We start from the raw sequence: 20,627 nt of genomic DNA on the forward strand, positions 1-20,627 counted from the left end.
TACTATAACAAAGTAAACAGGGAAGTATTATTTGAGGGGATAATCAGACATTGATTTAATTCTATGTTCTAGCTTTTCCTCATGTAAATACAAAACAATCATGAGGAAAGTGGATCACTTCGGCCTTTAGCCAGATTGGGGAGATAATCTCTATCCTATCCGCTTTACCAGACAGTTTATATTGGGTGTGTCATGTGAGTTTGGTCTTTAAACAATCATTGATAACATGGAGCAGTGAATAAAAATTGAAAGTGAGTCCAGAGGGTATTTTCATTTTGCTGCATGCATGACATTTATTTCAATCAGAAAAAAAACATTGTTAAATACATTGTATACACAATTCTCTTATACTATATTTTTTTAAAAAAAAAATTTTAATTTGCAAGAAGATTAGAACATGTTTAGCTCATAAATTACTTTAAAAGTAAGGGGTTTTCAAACCATACATTGTTCACATCATTTTGAGTTATCAGATTTCCATTGGCAGTTCATTTCAGTTTTCCTTAGCTGTGATGCTGTCTAGTTTAGCAACTGCAGAGTGAAGGGAATGCCTTCCAATACGCCAACATATTATTGCCACTTGGACAGACATTGATAGTAGTAGTATATACACATATTCCCATAATGTACCAAATAACTATAGTATGCATATCAATTGCCACACAACTCTCAGCTTGTTTAATTGAAGACCATGGATTGGAAAAGCTCCAAGGGGTGGTTCATAGCAATTTAGTTTTTGTGGGTAATGATTTTACAAACATTGCACCTGTATGAGGTAAAGCTTAATAATCTCCTGAAAAGTTGTGGGAAATTATTTCTTTAAGAAACACAAGAGGATGTACTGTACATTTGAAAAGTCCCATTCTGAAAATCTCCATAGAACGATTTGTTTCCAAGAGGTACGCCATTGTCTGGGGTTAAGCAGGTGCCACAGAGGAAACCTCTGTTTTTGATGTAGACACTTCAGAGCCATCATCTTCCGCCTTGCCAAAGAGCTGCATGATGCAAGAACGGAACTGGGGAGAGAGAATAAGAATGGAACATGAGGAAAGAGCTTCAAAATATACAGTACGTCTACATTTAGGTAGACATACTGTAATTCCTTTGTTAACACTTTATTATTAATGGGTCAAAATATACTTAACCAAAATATAAAAGTAACATGTAAACTGTTGGTCCCATGTTTCCCATGTTTCTGAAATAAAAATCCCAGAAATGTTGTCCATATCCACAAAAGCTTATTTCTGTTACATTTTGTGCAGAAATGTGTTTACATCTGTTAGTGAGCATTTCACCCTTTGTTAAGATTATCCATCCACCTGACAGGTATGGCATATCTGGAAGCTGATTAAACAGCATTGTGATTACACAGGTGCACCTTGTGCTGGGGACAATAAAAGGCCACTAAAATGTGCAGTTTTTTCACACAACACAATGCCACAGATATCTCAAGTTTTGAAGGAGCATGCAATTGTCATTCTGACTGCAGGAATGTCCACCAGAGCTGTTGCTAGAGAATGTAATGTTCATTTCTCTACCATAAGACACCTCCAACCTCCTTTTAGAGAATTTGGCAGTATGTCCAACTGGCCTCACAACCACGAACCTCATGTAACCACGCCAGCCCAGGACCTCCACATCCAGCTTCTTCACCTGCAGGATCATCTGAGAACAGCCACCTAGACAGCTGATGAAACTGTGGGTTTGCACAACCAAAGAATTTCTGCACAAACTGTCAGAAACCTCAAGGAAGTTTATCTGCATGCCTGTCGACATGTACAATATCCAGTAACTTCACAAAGCCATTGAAGAGGAGTGGTACAACATTCCACAATCAACAACCCGATCAACTCTATGCGAAGCAGATATGTTGCGCTGCATGACGCAAATGGTGAACACCAGATACTGACTGGTTTTCTGATCCACGCTCCTGCATTTCTTTTAAGGTATCTGTGTCCAACAGGGTTAGGGTTAGTCGTGTGAAATCAAGATATTAGGGTCCATTTTTGTTCAGTGTTCATGTAGCTATCAGACTAACACACTTACCTGTCTGTTCATGAAGACATAGATAACTGGATTGTAGATGGTGGCGCTTTTGGCAAAGTAGGCAGGCAGTGCAGCAGCCAGAGGGTGGAAAGCATACCCAGGGTTAGCCGCAGCAAAGCAGGCAAAGCAGGTATAAGGTCCCCAGCATACACAGAAAGCTATAATCATGACAACAACCATCCTGGACACTTCCTTCTCGGCCTTCTGTGTTGACTCAGAGTCTTTCTGCTGCGCAGCAACCTGTGGTCATTCAGAAGGAATATCAAATGGTTAGATTTAACCTTTTAATATGCCTTTTCAAAAGGTACGCTTGGCCATTGCTGTATTTAACAACATAGTTGCTTGCTACAGTATAGTATATTTAAAATATCACTTACAGCACGAATGGCTAGCCACACGAAAATGTAGCAGGAGATGATCACGAACAGGGGGAAGAAACAGCATGTAATCATGAGAGTAATCATGTAGGACTTGACTCCAGGATCCTCATTGCCTCCGAACACGTCAGGTCCGCAGGAAGTCTTCAGGCCATGAGGCCAGTACCTGGTGGAGGGAGAGAGATAGTGAGATTTTGAACAATTGAGTTTTTCACAAATCAGTGAAATAAAAAGAGAAAAATCCCACCTGCTCCAGCCAAAGATGGGGGGGGCACACCAGAAAGCAGCCCAGACCCAGGAGAAGATAATGCCTCCCATGGCCCATTTGCCATCAAACTTGACATTTCCAAAGGGCTTGCACACCACCACCCATCTCTCCCAGGAGATGACAGCCAGGGACCACAGAGCAGCAATACCTGTGCAGGGGAATAGTTGTACTGAAAGTTAGAGACACTCTAATTCTATGTGAAAACACAGCACCGTAATAACATGCACCAAGGAAATGACTATAGGGAGCATTTTGTGTCGATCAATTTCTCTGTACATTAATTTACAATTTCCACATATTACTGGTACAATAAATACAATTCAAATATTTGTAAAACTGAGGAGCCTCTTACCACACACAGAAACAGTGTATCCCTCAAAGACACACATTGGATGTCCCAGAATGAAGTAGCCAAAAATCTGGTTGCAAACGCTGATGGTGCTTGCCAAAAGTGTTTCTCCAATGTCAGCAATAGCAAGGTTGACCAAGATCCAGTTGAGAGGGTGTTGGAGCTTCTTGAATTTTGCAGTGGCCACCAGTACCAGGCCATTGGTGAAGACTGAGGCGATGACCACAAAGATCATCCAAAGTGTTGAGAGATTGTACACCCATCTTGGAGCAATGTGGTAGTTGGGGCCCTCAAAAGGATCTGCAAAAGAAGAAGAGATAAAAATGTTATATAAATTCCTGACTTATTGATATAGTCATATGCAGTGGTGTAATGTACTTAAGTAAAAATACTTTAAAGTACTACTTAAGTTGTTTTTTGGGGTATCTGTACTTTACTTTACTATTTATATTTGTTTCAACTTTTACTCCACTACGTTCCTAAAGCAAATAATATACTTTTTACTCCATACATTTTCCCTGACACCCAAAAGTACTCGTTACATTTTGAATGCTTAACAGGACAGAAAAATTGTCATATTCACACGCTTATCAAGAGAACATGCCTGGTCATCCCTACTGCCTGTCACAAATATCTTCGTCTTCTGACGATAATGCGAAATCGTCATCGGAAAAGGTAGACCAATACGCAGCAGGTGTGCAGTTGTTCATTTTGAACATTTAATTAAATCAACAAGAATACAAAACAACAAACAAGAAACCGAACGATAAACTGACAGTCCTGTTAGGCTTACTTACGCTAAACACAGAACAATCACCCACAAATGCCAAACACAAACACACCCTACTATATGGGACTCTCAATCAAAGGCCAAACATAGACATACACTCACTAGACTCCACATAGAAATACCTAAACATAAACCAAAACCCGGAATTACTAAATCAAACACCCTTTTAACAAAACACACCACCCTGAACCACATAAAACAAATACCCTCTGCCACGTCCTGACCAAACTACAAAACAATTAACCTTATACTGGCCAGGACGTGACACTGCCTCTGATCTGGCGGACTCACTAAACACAAACGCTTAGTTTGTAAATTATAGGTGAGTGTTGGAGTGTGCCCCTGACTATGTTAAAAACAAGAAAATCATGCCGTCTGTTTTGTTTTAATATAAGAAATTTGAAATGATCCATACTTTTACTTTTTAGACTTAAGTATATTTTACCAATTACATTTACTTTTGATACTTAAGTAGATTTAAAACCAAATACTTTTAGACTTTTACTCAAGTAGATTTTTACTGGGTGACTTTCACTTTTACTTGAATCATTTTCTCTTAAGGTATCTTTACTTTTACTCAAGTATGACAATTGGGTACTTTTTCCACCACTGGTCATATGTGGACAGTAAACAAACATTTTGAACAGAATGTGTGCATCAAAAGTTATGACCAAGAAAAACACTGTCCTGACACAAATTATTCAATGTATTGGTTGTATCATTGTGCATACTGCTAATGCCAGTTACAAATGGTATGTCTGCTGTTTGTGAAATAACGTATGAGAGAACTACACTGCAACAAAAGACCTTCAGTAACATCAATTTAATTTAAAAAGGACACCATTACTCTCTGTAAATTTATAATAACTCCAATCTTTTGGGGGAATACACAGAATTAGGCTCTTTCAATAGTTCTACCAAATGATGTCACCCTGAGGCGCTACACTGAACAAGATGTACTGTACCTTTGGTGTTATTGCTGTTGGTGTAGGCGAAACCTGATTCTCTCGTTGTATCGTCGTGCCGCCTGGCAGCAAACACTCCTAGCTCTGCCATCCTGGACTGCTTAACAGGAGTTTCTGAAGTTGACTGCTGAAGTCCAAGCCATGCTTCTCAACTATCCTAGGCTTTATATACCATCCTTTGGGTCTTTTGAAAGGATTATGGCCTTGGAGGAATTAGGGCATGGTTGGCACTGGGGCCATGGTATAATTTGTACCATGGCATGGGCTGGACTGTCTTTTCTTAACTGTTAATTACCACCAACAACTAAGTAGGGTGGATTTCAGAGGCCCATAATCTTGTCTGAGAGGGCTTTGGTGGCAGAGAAGGTTAAAAGTAATTTAAATGCCATGCTGCTGTAACTGAGGCCCAGATTGGTCAGTTGAATGGCATTAGGGTAAGAGGTTTAAAATGTGTAACTTATAAAAATTAAAAGTTGTCTAAGAGAAATATGTATGATGACTGACTACACTTCAACAGGAAAAATAGTGTCGAGAGAAATCCAGGTGCCAACAGGCCATGAAGGCCCACAAGGCCCTATTGAAGCTGGAATGGTTGATAAGTAAAAAAAGAAAAGCCTTTTTGGCTGTCCCAGATGCTTTATTTCATTTCATCTGCTATTTTCCACATTGGGGGGGAGAGCCCCATCACTCTATCACTCTACAGATTGACAATACCTCATATCCATCATATTTCAATGAATGATGACTGATGACAAAAGTGCATCTGAAATGCATCGGAAACACTGACTTTATTAAAATCAATATCTCTTTAGAAGTACATTTTTGTAGTTAAACTGTTGGATGTACAGTATAGTGATAAAGAATGCCACCCTAAACATTATTAGGCCTATTATATGTAACATGCCAAGTGGGCCAGTTATCTGATATCTGGGTTAGACGGATTTGTCTTCTGACTAAAGCAGCTTATTCGGACAAGTGGGGTTCTGCAGGACTTAACCTATGAAAGTCTAATTAGTATTGACAGGAGTGCAGTCAGAAACGCCCTAATCTCTCCTGATTGATGGTTCATTTTGGGGAAGCAGGGTTTATCCAAAAACCTGAAGGGAGTCAAGTTTAATCCCTGACAGTAGTAAACCTGAAGGTTAAATTAAGGGTTTTATTTAACTCCTGGTATCTTTTTCCATTTCCTACAGCTGTTGAATGTGACGTTTAACTAACAGCCTTGAGAAGATCTCCAAGAATAGTGGAGGATGGAGCCAGCAAACATGTTGATGTGCGAGAACAGTCTGTTGACGTGTTACCTCTCTCTCAGTGTTTTGTTTTATGTGCTGTCTTTTGGTTCTATTTTCACTATTCTTAACTGTTTGACTGTTTGATGGTTGACAGATGATCCTCCTTTTATGCGCAAAATGTTTTAGGCTATAGCACAACTGAACCATTCAATTGAAGGAACTTGGCTTTGATCGTAGCCTAGTCCCATTCTTATAAAGCCTACCTGCAATCTCCTAATCGTGCTCCTCTGTAAAATGCTGCATTGCTTCGAGGGTAAGTCTAGAATTCCGCTAGTTTTGAACTATTCATGATTGGTAAAAGTTCACTAATAGCAGAACTCGGATTTTCTTCAAGAAAATAATGCTCTTGTGTAAATTGGGATTTTGGTATTGAATGACTAATGTACAGGAATATACTGTGAATGAATTGACTTTTAATCATGTTAGTTGTGTGATATATACAAGAGTTGCAAATTGTATTTGTGTGGCCTTGAATTCATTTGGGGTGGCAGGTAGCCTAGTGGATAGAGCGTTGGACTAGTGACCGAAAGGTTAGAAGATTGAATCCCCGAACAGACAAGGTAAAAATCTGTCGTTCTGCCCCTGAACAAGGCAGTTAATCCACTGTTCCTAGGCCGTCATTGAAAATAAGAACATGTTCTTAACTGACTTGCCTAGTTAAATAAAGGTAAAATAAAAAAATACATTTTACACTATTTCATGATTTAATTTCCTTCATGTCACTTTGTTATTTTAATAATAATAACTTAGCCTACTTTTGGTGTTATTACTGGTATTACTATTGCTGTCATAGCCTAATTTGTTGTTATTGTTTTATTTAGTATATTCATTTATGAATAACTATAATTATTTAGAATCATTGTGTTGTTGTTGTTTCACTGTTGTTGTTGTTGTCCTGGAAGGAAGGAATATCCTCCATAACCATCTATATCAAGGTATATATCTATATATATTATTTGTAATTTCAAAAAAATACAGATTCTGCAGTAGCTTACATAATAAAAAAAAGTGTATTTTTCTTTTTCTTTCATCATAATAGAATTTAAATAGCCTCATTTATTAGGCTAAACATAGACTATTTTATCCCTTAACAATATATACCTAATGAGGGATGTATGATCCTATCTTCTTGCCTCTTGAAATCTATACTGTAGTCTACACACCTGTGGCTGCATGCAAATCTTTATTTAAGGACTGAGAGCTGATAAGGACTAATTAAGTAATTAAGGACTAAGAGTAATTAAAGTGCAGACCACACCAAGATTTTTTTACTGTAAAGGAAGCATGAAGATAATGGTTTAACAGGTAATGCTGTCTGCTTAGGGTGGCAGACAGCCTAGCGGTTAACCTCTACAGCAGGAATTCCCAAACTGGGGTACGCGCAATGCAGTCGGGGGTATGCCAGTGTAACCGATGTGAAATGGCTAGTTAGTTAGCGGTGGTGCGCGCTAATAGCGTTTCAATCGGTGACGTCACTCGCTCTGAGACTTGAAGTAGGGTTTCCCCTTGCGTTACAAGGGCCGCGGCTTTTGTGGCGCGATGGGTAACGATGCTTCGTGGGGTGTCAGTTGTTGATGTGTGCAAGGGTCCCTGGTTCGAGCCCGGGCTGGGGCGAAGAGAGGGACGGAACCTACACTGTTACATTGGTGCCGTGACCCGGATCATTGGTTGCTGCGGAAAAGGAGGAGGTCAAAGGGGGGGTGAGTGTAACTGATGTGAAATGGCTAGTTAGTTAGCGGTGGTGCGCGCTAATAGCGTTTCAATCGGTGACGTCACTCGCTCTGAGACTTGAAGTAGGGTTTCTCCTTGCGTTGCAAGGGCCGTGGCTTTTGTGGCGCGATGGGTAACGATGCTTCGTGGGGTGTCAGTTGTTGATGTGTGCAAGGGTCCCTGGTTCGAGCCCGGGTTGGGGCGAAGAGAGGGACGGAACCTACACTGTTACACCAAATAAAATGTGATTCACATTTAATATATATATATATATATATATACAGTATATTAAATATATATATATATATATACAGTTCAAGTCTTGTTAACAAGCTATAGCATTGGCAAGTCGGTTAGGACATCTACTTTGTGCATGACACAAGTAATTTTTCCAACATTTGTTTACAGACAGATTATTTCACTTGTAATTCACTGTTTCACAATTCCAGTGGGTCAGAAGTTTACATACACTAAGTTGACTGTGCCTTTAAACAGCTTGGAAAATTATGTCATGGCATTAGAAGCTTCTGATAGGCTAATTGACATCATTTGAGTCAATTGGAGGTGTACCTATTGATGTATTCCAAGGTCTACCTTCAAACTCAGTGCCTTTTTGCTTGACATCATGGGAAAATCAAAAGAAATCAGCCAAGACCTCAGAAAAAAAATTGTAGACCTCCACAAGTCTGATTCATCCTTGGGAGCAATTTCCAAATGCCTGAAGGTACCACGTTCATCTGTACAAAAGATAGTATGCAAGTATAAATACCATGGGACCACGCAGCCGTCTTACCGCTCAGGAAGGAGACGCGTTCTGTCTCCTAGAAATGAACGTACTTTGGTGTGAAAAGTGCAAATCAATCCCAGAACAACTGCAAAGGCCCTTGTGAAGATGCTGGAGGAAACAGGTACAAAAATATCTATATCCACAGTAAAACAAGTCCTATATCGACATAACCATTTTATTGCGTTTACAATTGCAACAAATAATCTGCTCAGACCCCAACCAAGGAGCATTAAAAGTCGTGCTATAAATTCTCAGACAACCCAAAGATTCCTTGATGCCCTTCCAGACTCCCTCTGCCTACCCAAGGACGTCAGAGGACAAAAATCAGTTAACCACCTAACCGAGGAACTTAATACCCTAGATGCAGTTGCACCCCTAAAAATTAAAAACATCTGTCATAAGAAACTAGCTCCCTGGTATACAGAAAATACACGAGCTCTGAAGCAAGCTTCCAGAAAATTGGAACGGAAATGGCGCCACACCAAACTGGAAGTCTTCCGACTAGCTTGGAAAGACAGTACCATGCAGTATCGAAGAGCCCTCACTGCTGCTCGATCATCCTATTTTTCCAACTTAATTGAGGAAAATAAGAACAATCCGAAATTTATTTTTGATACTGTCGCAAAGCTAACTAAAAAGCAGCATTCGCAAATGGAGGATGGCTTTCACTTCAGCAGTAATACATTTATGAACTTCTTTGAGGAAAAGATCATGATCATTAGAAAGCAAATTACGGACTCCTCTTTAAATCTGGGTATTCCTCCAAAGCTCCATTGTCCTGAGTCTGCACAACTCTGCCAGGACCTAGGATCAAGGGAGACACTAAATTGTTTTAGTACTATATCTCTTGACACAATGACGAAAATAATCATGGCCTCCAAACCCTCAAGCTGCATACTGGACCCTATTCCAACTAAACTACTGAAAGAGCTGCTTCCTGTGCTTGGCCCTCCTATGTTGAACATAATAAACGGCTCTCTATCCACAGGATGTGTACCAAGCTCACTAAAAGTGGCAGTAATAAAGCCTCTCTTGAAAAAGCCGAATCTTGACCCAGAAATTATAAAAACTATCGGCCTATATCGAATCTTCCATTCCTCTCAAAAAAAAATTAAAAAGCTGTTGCACAGCAACTCACTGCCTTCCTGAAGACAAACAATGTATACGAAACGCTTCAGTCTGGTTTTAGACCCCATCATAGCACTGAGACTGCACTTGTGAAGGTGGTAAATTACCTTTTAATGACGTCAGACCGAGGCTCTGCATCTGTCCTCGTGCTCATAGATCTTAGTGCTGCTTTTGATACCATTGATCACCACATTCTTTTGGAGAGATTGGAAACCCAAATTGGTCTACATGGACAAGTTCTGGCCTGGTTTAGATCTTATCTGTCGGAAAGATATCAGTTTGTCTCTGTGAATGGTTTGTCCTCTGACAAATCAATTGTAAATTTCGGTGTTCCTCAAGGTTCCGTTTTAGGACCACTATTGTTTTCACTATATATTTTACCTCTTGAGGATGTCATTCGAAAACATAATGTTAAATTTCACTGCTATGCGGACGACACACAGCTGTACATTTCAATGAAACATGGTGAAGCCCCAAAATTGCCCTCGCTAGAAGCCTTTGTTTCAGACATAAGGAAGTGGATGGCTGCAAACTTTCTACTTTTAAACTCGGACAAAACAGAGATGCTTGTTCTAGGTCCCAAGAAACAAAGAGATCTTCTGTTGAATCTGACAATTAATCTGGATGGTTGTACAGTCGTCTCAAATAAAACTGTGAAGGACCTCGGTGTTACTCTGGACCCTGATCTTTCTTTTGAAGAACATATCAAGACTGTTTCAAGGACAGCTTTTTTCCATCTACGTAACATTGCAAAAATCAGAAACTTTCTGTCCAAAAATGACGCAGAAAAATTAATCCATGCTTTTGTTACTTCTAGGCTGGACTACTGCAATGCTCTACTTTCCGGCTACCCGGATAAAGCACTAAACAAACTTCAGTTAGTGCTAAATACGGCTGCTAGAATCCTGACTAGAACCAAAAAATGTGATCATATTACTCCAGTGCTAGCCTCCCTACACTGGCTTCCTGTTAAGGCAAGGGCTGATTTCAAGGTTTTACTGCTAACCTACAAAGCATTACATGGGCTTGCTCCTACCTATCTTTCCGATTTGGTCCTGCCGTACATACCTACACGTACGCTACGGTCACAAGACGCAGGCCTCCTAATTGTCCCTAGAATTTCTAAGCAAACGGCTGGAGGTAGGGAATTCTCCTATAGAGCTCCATTTTTATGGAATGGTCTGCCTACCCATGTGAGAGACGCAGACTCAGTCTCAACCTTTAAGTCTTTACTGAAGACTTATCTCTTCAGTAGGTCCTATGATTAAGTATAGTCTGGCCCAGGAGTGTGAAGGTGAACGGAAAGGCTGGAGCAACGAACCGCCCTTGCTGTCTCTGCCTTGCCGGTTCCCCTCTTTCCACTGGGATTCTCTGCCTCTAACCCTATTACAGGGCTGAGTCACTGACTTACTGGTGTTCTTCCATGCCATCCATGGGAGGGGTGCGTCACTTGAGTGGGTTGGGTCACTGACGTGGTCTTCCTGTCTGGGTTGGCGCCCCCCCTTGGGTTGTGCCATGGCGGAGATCTTTGTGGGCTATACTCGGCCTTGTCTTCGGACGGTAAGTTGGTGGTTGTAGACATCCCTCTAGTGGTGTGGGGGCTGTGCTTTGGCAAAGTGGGTGGGGTTATATCCTGCCTGTTTGGCCCTGTCCGGGGGTATCATCGGATGGGGCCACAGTGTCTTCTGATCCCTCCTGTCTCAGCCTCCAGTATTTATGCTGCAGTAGTTTATGTGTCGGGGGGCTAGGGTCAGTCTGTTACATCTGGAGTATTCTCTTGTCTTATCCGGTGTCCTGTGTGAATTTAAATATGCTCTCTCTAATTCTCTCTTTCTCTCTTTCTTTCTTTCTCTCGGAGGACCTGAGCCCTAGGACCATGCCTCGGGACTACCTGGCATGATGACTCCTTGCTGTCCCCAGTCCACCTGGCCATGCTGCTGCTCCAGTTCCCACTGTTCTGCCTGCGGCTACGGAACCCTGACCTGTTCACCGGACGTGCTTGTTGCACCCTCGACAACTACTATGATTATTATTATTTGACCATGCTGGTCATTTATGAACATTTTAACATCTTGACCATGTTCTGTTATAATATCCACCCGGCACAGCCAGAAGAGGACTGGCCACCCCTCATAGCCTGGTTCCTCTCTAGGTTTCTTTCTAGGTTTTTGGCCTTTCTAGGGAGTTTTTCCTAGGGAGTTTTTCCTAGCCACCATGTTTCTTTCACATGCATTGCTTGCTGTTTGGGGTTTTAGGCTGGGTTTCTGTACAGCACTTTGAGATTTCAGCTGATATACGAAGGGCTATATAAATACATTTGATTTGATTTGATTTGAAAGGCCGTTCAGCAAGGAAGAAGCCACTACTCAAAAACCGCCATAAGAAAGCCAGACTATGGTTTGCAACTGCACATGGCAACAAAGATCGTACTTTTTGGAGAAATGTACTCTGGTCTGATGAAACAAAAATAGGACTGTTTGGCCATAATGACCATCGTTATGTTTGGAGGAAAAAGGGGGAAGCTTGCAAGCCGAAGAACATCATCCCAACCGTGAAGCACGGGGGTGGCAGCATCATGTTGTGGGGGTGAATTTGCTGCAGGAGGGACTGGTGCACTTCACAAAGTAGATGGCATCATGAGGAAGAAAAATGATGTGGATATATTGAAGCAACATCTCAAGACATCAGTCAGAAAGTTTAAACTTGGTCGCAAATGGGTCTTCCAAATGGACAATGACCCCAAGCGTACTTCCAAAGTTGTGGCAAAAGGGCTTAAGGACAACAAAGTTAAGGCATTGGAGTGGCCATCACAAAGCCCTGACCTCAATCCCATAGAAAATTTGTGGGCAGAATTGAAAAGTGTGTGCGAGCAAGGAGGCCTACACACCTGACTCAGTTACACCAGCTCTGTCAGGAGGAATGGGCCAAAATTCACCCAACTTATTGTGGGAAGCTTGTGGTTGGCTACCTGAAACATTTGACCCAAGTTAAACAATTTAAAGCAATGCTACCAAATACTAATTGAGTGTATGTAAACTTCTGACCCACTGGGAATGTAATGAAAGAAATAAAAGCTGAAATAAATCATTCTCTCTACTATTATTCTGACATTTCACATTCTTAAAATAAAGTGGTGATTCTAACTGACCTAAAACAGGGAATTTTTACTGGGATTAAATGTCAGGAATTGTGAAAAACTGAGTTTAAATGTATTTGGCTAAGGTGTATGTAAACTTCCGACTTCAACTGTATATATATATATATTATTATATTTTTTTAGTAAAAAAAAAAATCTTCACATTTTCAAACAGTCCATTTATATTTTCCAACTGGCCTCCCTGTGGCTCAGTTGGTAGAGCATGGTGTTTGCAATGGTGTTTGCAACGCCAGGGTTGTGGGTTCGATTCCCACGGGGGGCCAGTACGATGTATGCATTCACTACTGTAAGTTGCTCTGGATAAGAGCGTCTGCTAAAATGACAAAAATGTAAAAATGCAATACATTTAGGTGAGTTTTTTTCCCCCACTGAGTAGCCTCGTTTCACTGCCAAAAATAAAATTAAACCATCTAGTGTTCAGCAAAATAACAACACAATGTCAAATAATTAACATCCTATCACATTAACCTTTACTCTCTCGCGGGAATTCCGCTAATGTAGCCAAACGTAGCTGCTGCTCATTCTGTAAAAAAGTGCTTTCTGGACCGTTTTTTGAAATTCTTTCAATTATTTTGTCAATTATACATGTATAACAACTGTATGAACATACCTTTGTCATATTTAATTGTCTTTTTTTTTACTTGTCCATAAGGCATATGTTTTGTCCATTTGCAATATGATTTCATAGGAAGTCAAAAGTCGAAGTCAAAAGTCAGTGAACCATTGACAAATGCCATAAGAAATGTCCAAATGCAATATGAAAGTATTGAAAGTGCCAAATCAGGATGTTTTGTCCATTTGCAATATGATATCATAGGAAGTAAAAAGTCGAAGTCAAAAGTCAGTGAACCATGTCCAAATGGCATTTATACTGCCCAAATGATATATAGCACTATGCTAAGCCAACCTAGATGGTCTATTTGTCATGTATGATGATGGAGAAGTGGGACTTTTGTTTTTTAATGATTTTTTAAAAACGTCCAAAATGACCAGGGGCGCCACCTATTGGATGGGTACGGGTGGGTGGTGCTCCCTACCCAACCGTAGACCCCTTGCTCACCCCAAAGGCATTAAAAACCATTTTAAAAATGTGCTCCTGGTAACCCATTCCAATCACCAGGTGCACGGCTGTCCATTTGCAATATGTTTCAATGGGCATTTACCATAACGAATTTTACATGCTAAAAATACTGCAGAAATACAAAATTGACTGGCCCAATGAACTCGGGATGGCCGGGTAGTGATAGTGGTTCCTCTCCATCGCTCCATGGTGACATGAGAGAAGTGGGACTATGTCGTTTTTAACGATTTTTTGAAAAATGTCCAAAATGACCAGGGACGCCCCCTATTGGATGGGCACGGGTGGGAGGGGTGCTCCCTACCCAACCGTAGACCCCTTGCTCCCCCTAAAGGCATTAAAAAACATTTTTAAAATGTGCTCCTGGTAACCCATTCCAATCACCAGGTACACAGCTGTCCATTTGCAACATGTTTCAATGGGCATTTACCATCACGAATTTGACATGCTCGAAAATACTGCAGGAATGCGAAATTGACTGGCCCGATGAAATCAGGATGGCCGGGCAGGGATTCTGGTTCCTCTCCATCGCTCGTTGGTGTTGATTTCAGAATGTCAATTTGGTGATGGTCTAACTGTTTAAACATATTGCAAATGGAAGTCAGCCAGCAAGTCAGTCAGCAAGTCACCGTACATCAGTCAATTAGATATCATTCTGACGCCAAACTGATACAAACTGACACCACACCCACTTTTCCAACTTGTTTAGAAGCCAACTATCACAAATTTCAGAGCAGCCCCAAAATTCACAGCACCTTCTGTTTAAACCATAATAAAAACATAAAACATGTAGTTACGTTCTAGCTGCGGATCCAGTTCTGACATTATGTGTAGGCCTAGCTGAGGCGACCCCGAATCCCGAGTTTTGGCTCGATAGGTCATTCGGTGCCCGAGCAGCGACCTTAATTGGTGCTGAAAATCCACATATTCCGGGCGTTGCTACGGGGTCCTTGAATGAGCTATCGGACAGAAACTTTGGGGTCTGTCTCTATGGCCCGAGGCAGTTTCAATGCACCTATTCTTGCGACTCTGGAACTTTTTTAAATGTCGTCATTTGGTCCCAGACGTGCTCAATGGGATTGAGATCCGGGCTCTTCACTGGCCATGGCAGAACACTGACATTCCTGTCTGGTAGGAAATCATGCACAGAACGAGCAGTATGGCTGGTGGAATTGTCATGCTGGAGGGTCATGTCAGGGTGAGCCTGCAGGAAGGGTACCACATGAGGGAGGAGGATGTCTTCCCTGTAACGCACAGCATTGAGATTGCCTGCAATGACAACAAGCTCAGTCCGATGATGCTGTGACACACCGCCCCAAATCATGACGGACCCTCCACCTCCAAATGTGAATCCGACCATCACCCCTGGTGAGACAAAACCACAACTCGTCAGTGAAGAGCACTTTTTGCCAGTCCTGTCTGGTACAGCGACGATGGGTTTGTGCCCATAGGCGACGTTGTTGCCGGTGATGTCTGGTGAGGACCTCCCTTACAACAGGCCTACAAGCCCTCAGTCCAGCCTCTCTCAGCCTATTGCGGACAGTCTGAGCACTGGTGTAACTCGGGCAGTTGCTGTTGCCATTCTGTACCTGTCCCACTGGTGTGATATTTGGATGCACCGATCCTGTGCAGGTGTTGTTACACGTGGTCTGCCACTGCGAGGACGATCAGCTGTCCGTCCTGTCTTCCTGTAGCGCTGTCTTAGGCGTCTCACATTACGGACATTGCAATTTATTGCCCTGGCTACATCTGCAGTCCTCATGCCTCCTTGCAGCATGCCTAAGGCACGTTCACGCAGATGAGCAGGGACTCTGGGCATCTTTCTTTTGGTGTTTTTCAGAGTCAGTAGAAAGTTCTCTTTAGTTTCCTAAGTTTTCATAACTGTGACCTTAATTTCCTACCGTCTGTAAGCTGTTAGTGTCTTAACAACCGTTCCACAGGTGCATATTCATTAATTGTTTATGGTTCATTGAACAAGCATGGGAAACCGTTTATAAACCCTTTACAATGAAGATCTGTGAAGTTATTTTGATTTTTACAAATTATCTTTGAAAGACAGGGTCCTGAAAAAGGAACGTTTATTTTTTTGCTGAGTTTATTATTCCAGCTCAGGCACAATGTAGATTTTGGCCACTAGATGGCAGCAGTGTATGTGCAAAGTGTTAGACTGATCCAATGAACCATTGCATTTCCGTTCAACATTTTGTATAAAGACTGCCAAAATGTGCCTAATTGGTTTATTAATACATTTTCAAGTTCTTAACTGTGCACTCTCCTCAAACAACAGTATGGTATTCTTTCACTGTAATAGCTACTGTAAATTGGACAGTGCGGTAAGAAATGTTCTTGTTACTTACAACCTCATGTTAATTACATTAGCCTACGTTAGGTCAACTGTCCCGTGGGGGACCCACCGATCCTGTAGAGCAGTGGTTTCCAAACGTTTTATAGTACTGTACCCCTTTCAAACATTTAACCTCCAGCTGCATACCTCCTCTAGCACCAGGGTCAGCGCACTCTCAAATGTATTTTTTTGCCATCATTGTAAGCCTGCCACACACACACTATACGATACATTTACTAAACATAAGAGAGAGTGTGAGTTTTTGTCACAACCCGACTCGTGGGAAGTGACCAAGAGCTCTTATAGGACCAGGGCACAAATAATAATCAATCATTTTGCTCTTCCATTAGCCATCTTACTTATAAAACTTTATTTGTTCATCGAAAATTATGAAAAGCTCACCACAGGTTAATGAGAAGGGTGTGCTTGAAAGGATGCACATAACGCTGCAATGTTGTGTTGTATTGGAGAGAGTCTCAGTCTTAAATAATTTTCCACACTCAGTCTGTGCCTGTATTTAGTTTTCATGCTAGTGAGTGCCGAGAATCAACTCTCAGATAGGTACGTGGTTGCAAAGGGCATCAGTGTTTTAACAGAGCAATTTTCCAAGGCAGGATACTCCGAGCGCAGCCCAATCCAGAAATCTGTCAGTGGTTTCTGATTAAATTAAATTTTAACAGAACCGCTTGTTGCAATTTTGATGAGGCTCTCTTGTTTAGATATCGGTAAGTGGACTGGAGGCAGGGCATGAAAGGGATAATGAATCCAGTTGTTTGTGTCATCCATTTCGGGAAAGTAATTGTGTAATTGCTCACCCAACTCACTTAGGTGCTTCGCTATATCACATCTGACATTGTCCGTAAGCTTGAGTTCATTTGCACACAAAAAATCATACAATGATGGAAAGACCTGTGTTTTGTCCTTGTTAATACAGACAGAGAAGAGCTCTAACTGCTTAACCACAGCTTCAATTTTGTCCCGCACATTGAATATAGTTGCGGAGAGTCCCTGAAATCCTAGATTAAGATCATTCAGGCGAGAAAAAACATCACCCAGATAGGCCAGTGTGAGAAACTCGTCATCATGCAAGCGGTCAGACAAGTGAAAATGATGGTCCGTAGAGAAAACTTTAAATTCGTCTCTCAATTAAAACAAATGTGTCAATACTTTGCACCTTGATTTTTTTATTTAATTTTTTTATTTCACCTTTATTTAACCAAGTAGGCCAGTTGAGAACAAGTTCTCATTTACAACTGCAACCTGGCCAAGAAAAAGCAAAGCAGTGCGACACAAACAACAACACAGAGTTACACATGGAATAAACAAACAAACAGTCAATAACACAATAGAAAAGTCTATATACAGTGTTCGCAAATGAGGTAAGATTGTGAATAAGGGGGGTAAGGGGGGTAAGGCAAAAATAGGCCATAGTGGTGAAATAATTACAGTTTAGCAATTTAACACTGGAGTGATAGATGTGCAGAAGATGAATGTGCAAGTAGAGATACTGGGGTGCAAAGGAGAAAAAAAAACAGTATGGGGATGAGGCAGTTTGACAGGCTATTTACAGATGGGCTATGTACAGGTGCAGTTATCTGTGAGCTGCTCTGAAAGCTGGTGCTTAAAGTGAGAGAGGGAGATACAAGTCTTCAGTGATTTTTGCAATTCGTACCAGTCATTGGCAGCATAGAACTGGAAGGAAAGGTGGCCAAAGGAGGAATTGGCTTTGGGGGTGACCAGTGAAATATACCTGCTGGAGCGTGTGCTACGGGTGGGTGCTGCTATGGTGACCAGTGAGCTGAGATAAGGCGGGGCTTTACCTAGCAAAGACTTGTAGATGACCTGGAGCCAGTGGGTCTGGCAACGAATATGTAGCGAGGGCCAGCCAATGAGAGCGTACAGGTCGCAGTGGTGGGTAGTATATTGGGCTGTAGTATATTGGTGACAAAATGGATGGCACTGTGATAGACTGCATCCAATTTGCTGAGTAGAGTGTTGGAGGTTATTTTGTAAATGACATCGCCGAAGTCGAGGATCGGTAGGATAGTCAGTTTTACGAGGGTATGTTTGGCAGCATGAGTGAAGGATGCTTTGTTGCGAAATAGGAAGCCAATTCTAGATTTAATTTTGGATTGGAGATGCTTAATGTGAGTCTGGAAGGAGAGGTTACAATCTAACCAGACACCTAGGTATTTGTAGTTGTCCACATATTCTAAGTCAGAACCGTCCAGAGTAGTGGTGCTGGATGGGTGGGCAGGTGTGGGCAGCAATCGGTTGAAAAGCATGCATTTAGTTTTACTTGCATTTAAGAGCAGTTGGAGGCCACGGAAGGAGAGTTGTATGGCATTGAAGCTCGACTGGAGGTTAGTTAACACAGTGTCCAAAGAAGGGCCAGAAGTATACAGAATGGTGTCGTTGGTGTAGAGGTGGATCAGAGAATCACCAGCAGCAAGGGCGAAATTATTGCAGCGGATAATTTTAGAAAGAGAGGGTCCAGATTATCTATCCCGGCTGATTTGTAGGGGTCCAGATTTTGCAGCTCCTTCAGAACATCGGCTATCTGGATTTGGGCGAAGGAGAAATGGGGAGGCTTTGGCAAGTTGCTGTGGGGGGTTCAGGGCTGTTGACAGTGTTTCCTCGCCTCTGAGCAGTGGGCATCTGGGAGGGGGTGCTCTTGTTCTCCATGGACTTTACAGTGTCCCAGAACTTTTTTGAGTTTGTGCTACAGGATGCAAATTTCTGCTTGAAAAAGCTATCCTTTGCTTTCCTAACTGACTGTGTATATATTGGTTCCTAACTTCCCTGAATAATTGCATATGCAGGGGCTATTCGATGCTAATGCAGTACGCCGCAGGATGTTTTCATGCTGGTCAAGGGCAGTCAGGTCTGGAGTGAACCAAGGGCTATATCTGTTCCTGGTTCTACATTGTTTGAATGGGGCATGCTTATTTAAGATGGTGAGGAAAGCACTTTTAAAGAATAACCAGGCATCCTCTACTGACGGAATGAGGTCAATATCCTTCCAGGATACCCGTGGCAGGTCGATTAGAAAGGCCTGCTCGGTGAAGTGTTTTAGGGTGCGTCTGACAGTGATGAGGGGTGGTCGTTTGACCGCAGACCCATTACGGACGCAGGCAATGAGGCAGTGATCACTGAGTTCCTGGTTAAAGACAGCAGAAGTGTATTTGGAGGGCAGGTTGGTTAGGATGATGTCTATGAGGGTGCCCGTGTTTACGGATTTAGGGTTGTACATGGTAGGTTCATTGATAAATTGTGTGAGATTGAGGGCATCTAGCTTAGATTGTAGGACGGCCGGGGTGTTAAGCATGTCCCAGTATAGGTCACCTAACAGTATGAGCTCTGACGATAGATGGGGGTCAATCAGTTCACATATGGTGTCCAGGGCACAGCTGGGGGCAGAAGTTGGTCTATAGCAAGCGGCAACGGTGAGAGACTTGTTTCTGGAAAGGTGGATTTTTAAAAGTAGAAGCTCAATTTGTTTGGGCACAGACCTGGATAGTATGACAGAACTCTGCAGGCTATCTCTGCAGTAGATTGCAACTCCGCCCCCTTTGGCAGTTCTATCTTGTCGGAAAATGTTATAGTTAGGGATGGAAATTTCAGGATTTTTGGTGACCTTCCTGAGCCAGGATTCAGACACGGCTAGGACATCCGGGTTGGCAGTGTGCTAAAGCAGTGAATAAAACAAACTTAGGGAGGAGGCTTCTAATGTTTACATGCATGAAACCAAGGCTTTTACGGTTACATGCATGAAACTAAGGCTTTTTACTTTTACGGTTGATAACCAGCGCACTTCTGTATGTTGTAAAAGCGTTACATGGCCAATGCCCATATCATTGCATATTGCAGAAAATACACAAGAGTTCAGGGGCCTTGCTTTAACAAAGTTAACCATTTTCTCTGTAATGTCCAAAATGTCTTTGAAGCTGTCAGGCATTCCATTGGCAGCAAGAGCCTCTCGTGGATGCTGCAGTGTACCCAAGTGGCGTTGAGAGCAACTGCTTGCACGCGCGTTTCCACTCCACCATGTCTCCCTGTCATGGCTTTTGCACCATCAGTACAGATACCAACACATCTTGACCACCAACGTCCATTTGATGTCACAAAGCTGTCCAGTACTTTAAAAATATCCTCTCCTGTTGTCCTTGTTTCCAGTGGTTTGCAGAAACTGATGTCTTCCTTAATTGACCCCCCATAAACGTAACGGACATATACCAGGAGCTGTGCCAGGCCCGCCACGTCTGTTGACTCATCCAGCTGTAACGCGTAGAATTCACTGGCTTGTATGTGAAGCAGTAAATGTTTCAAAACATCT

At 41.9% G+C, this 20,627-nt stretch overlaps 1 protein-coding gene across 1 annotated transcript; it reads right to left on the reverse strand.

Annotated features, from left to right (window-relative positions):
• Window positions 1-267: 267 nt before the first annotated feature.
• On the reverse strand, window positions 268-4,982 carry LOC115207583 (red-sensitive opsin-2). The gene is made up of 6 exons (XM_029774797.1): window positions 4,796-4,982; window positions 3,044-3,340; window positions 2,671-2,839; window positions 2,424-2,589; window positions 2,047-2,286; window positions 268-1,016 (listed from the first exon to the last, which is right to left on the reverse strand). Exons 1-6 carry the CDS (start codon window positions 4,884-4,886, stop codon window positions 918-920), a joined length of 1,062 nt encoding a protein of 353 aa, XP_029630657.1. The 5' UTR covers window positions 4,887-4,982; the 3' UTR covers window positions 268-917.
• Window positions 4,983-20,627: the final 15,645 nt, after the last annotated feature.

The sequence above is a fragment of the Salmo trutta genome, chromosome 14 (genome assembly GCF_901001165.1).
Source record: "Salmo trutta chromosome 14, fSalTru1.1, whole genome shotgun sequence".
Classification (NCBI taxonomy): domain Eukaryota; kingdom Metazoa; phylum Chordata; class Actinopteri; order Salmoniformes; family Salmonidae; genus Salmo; species Salmo trutta.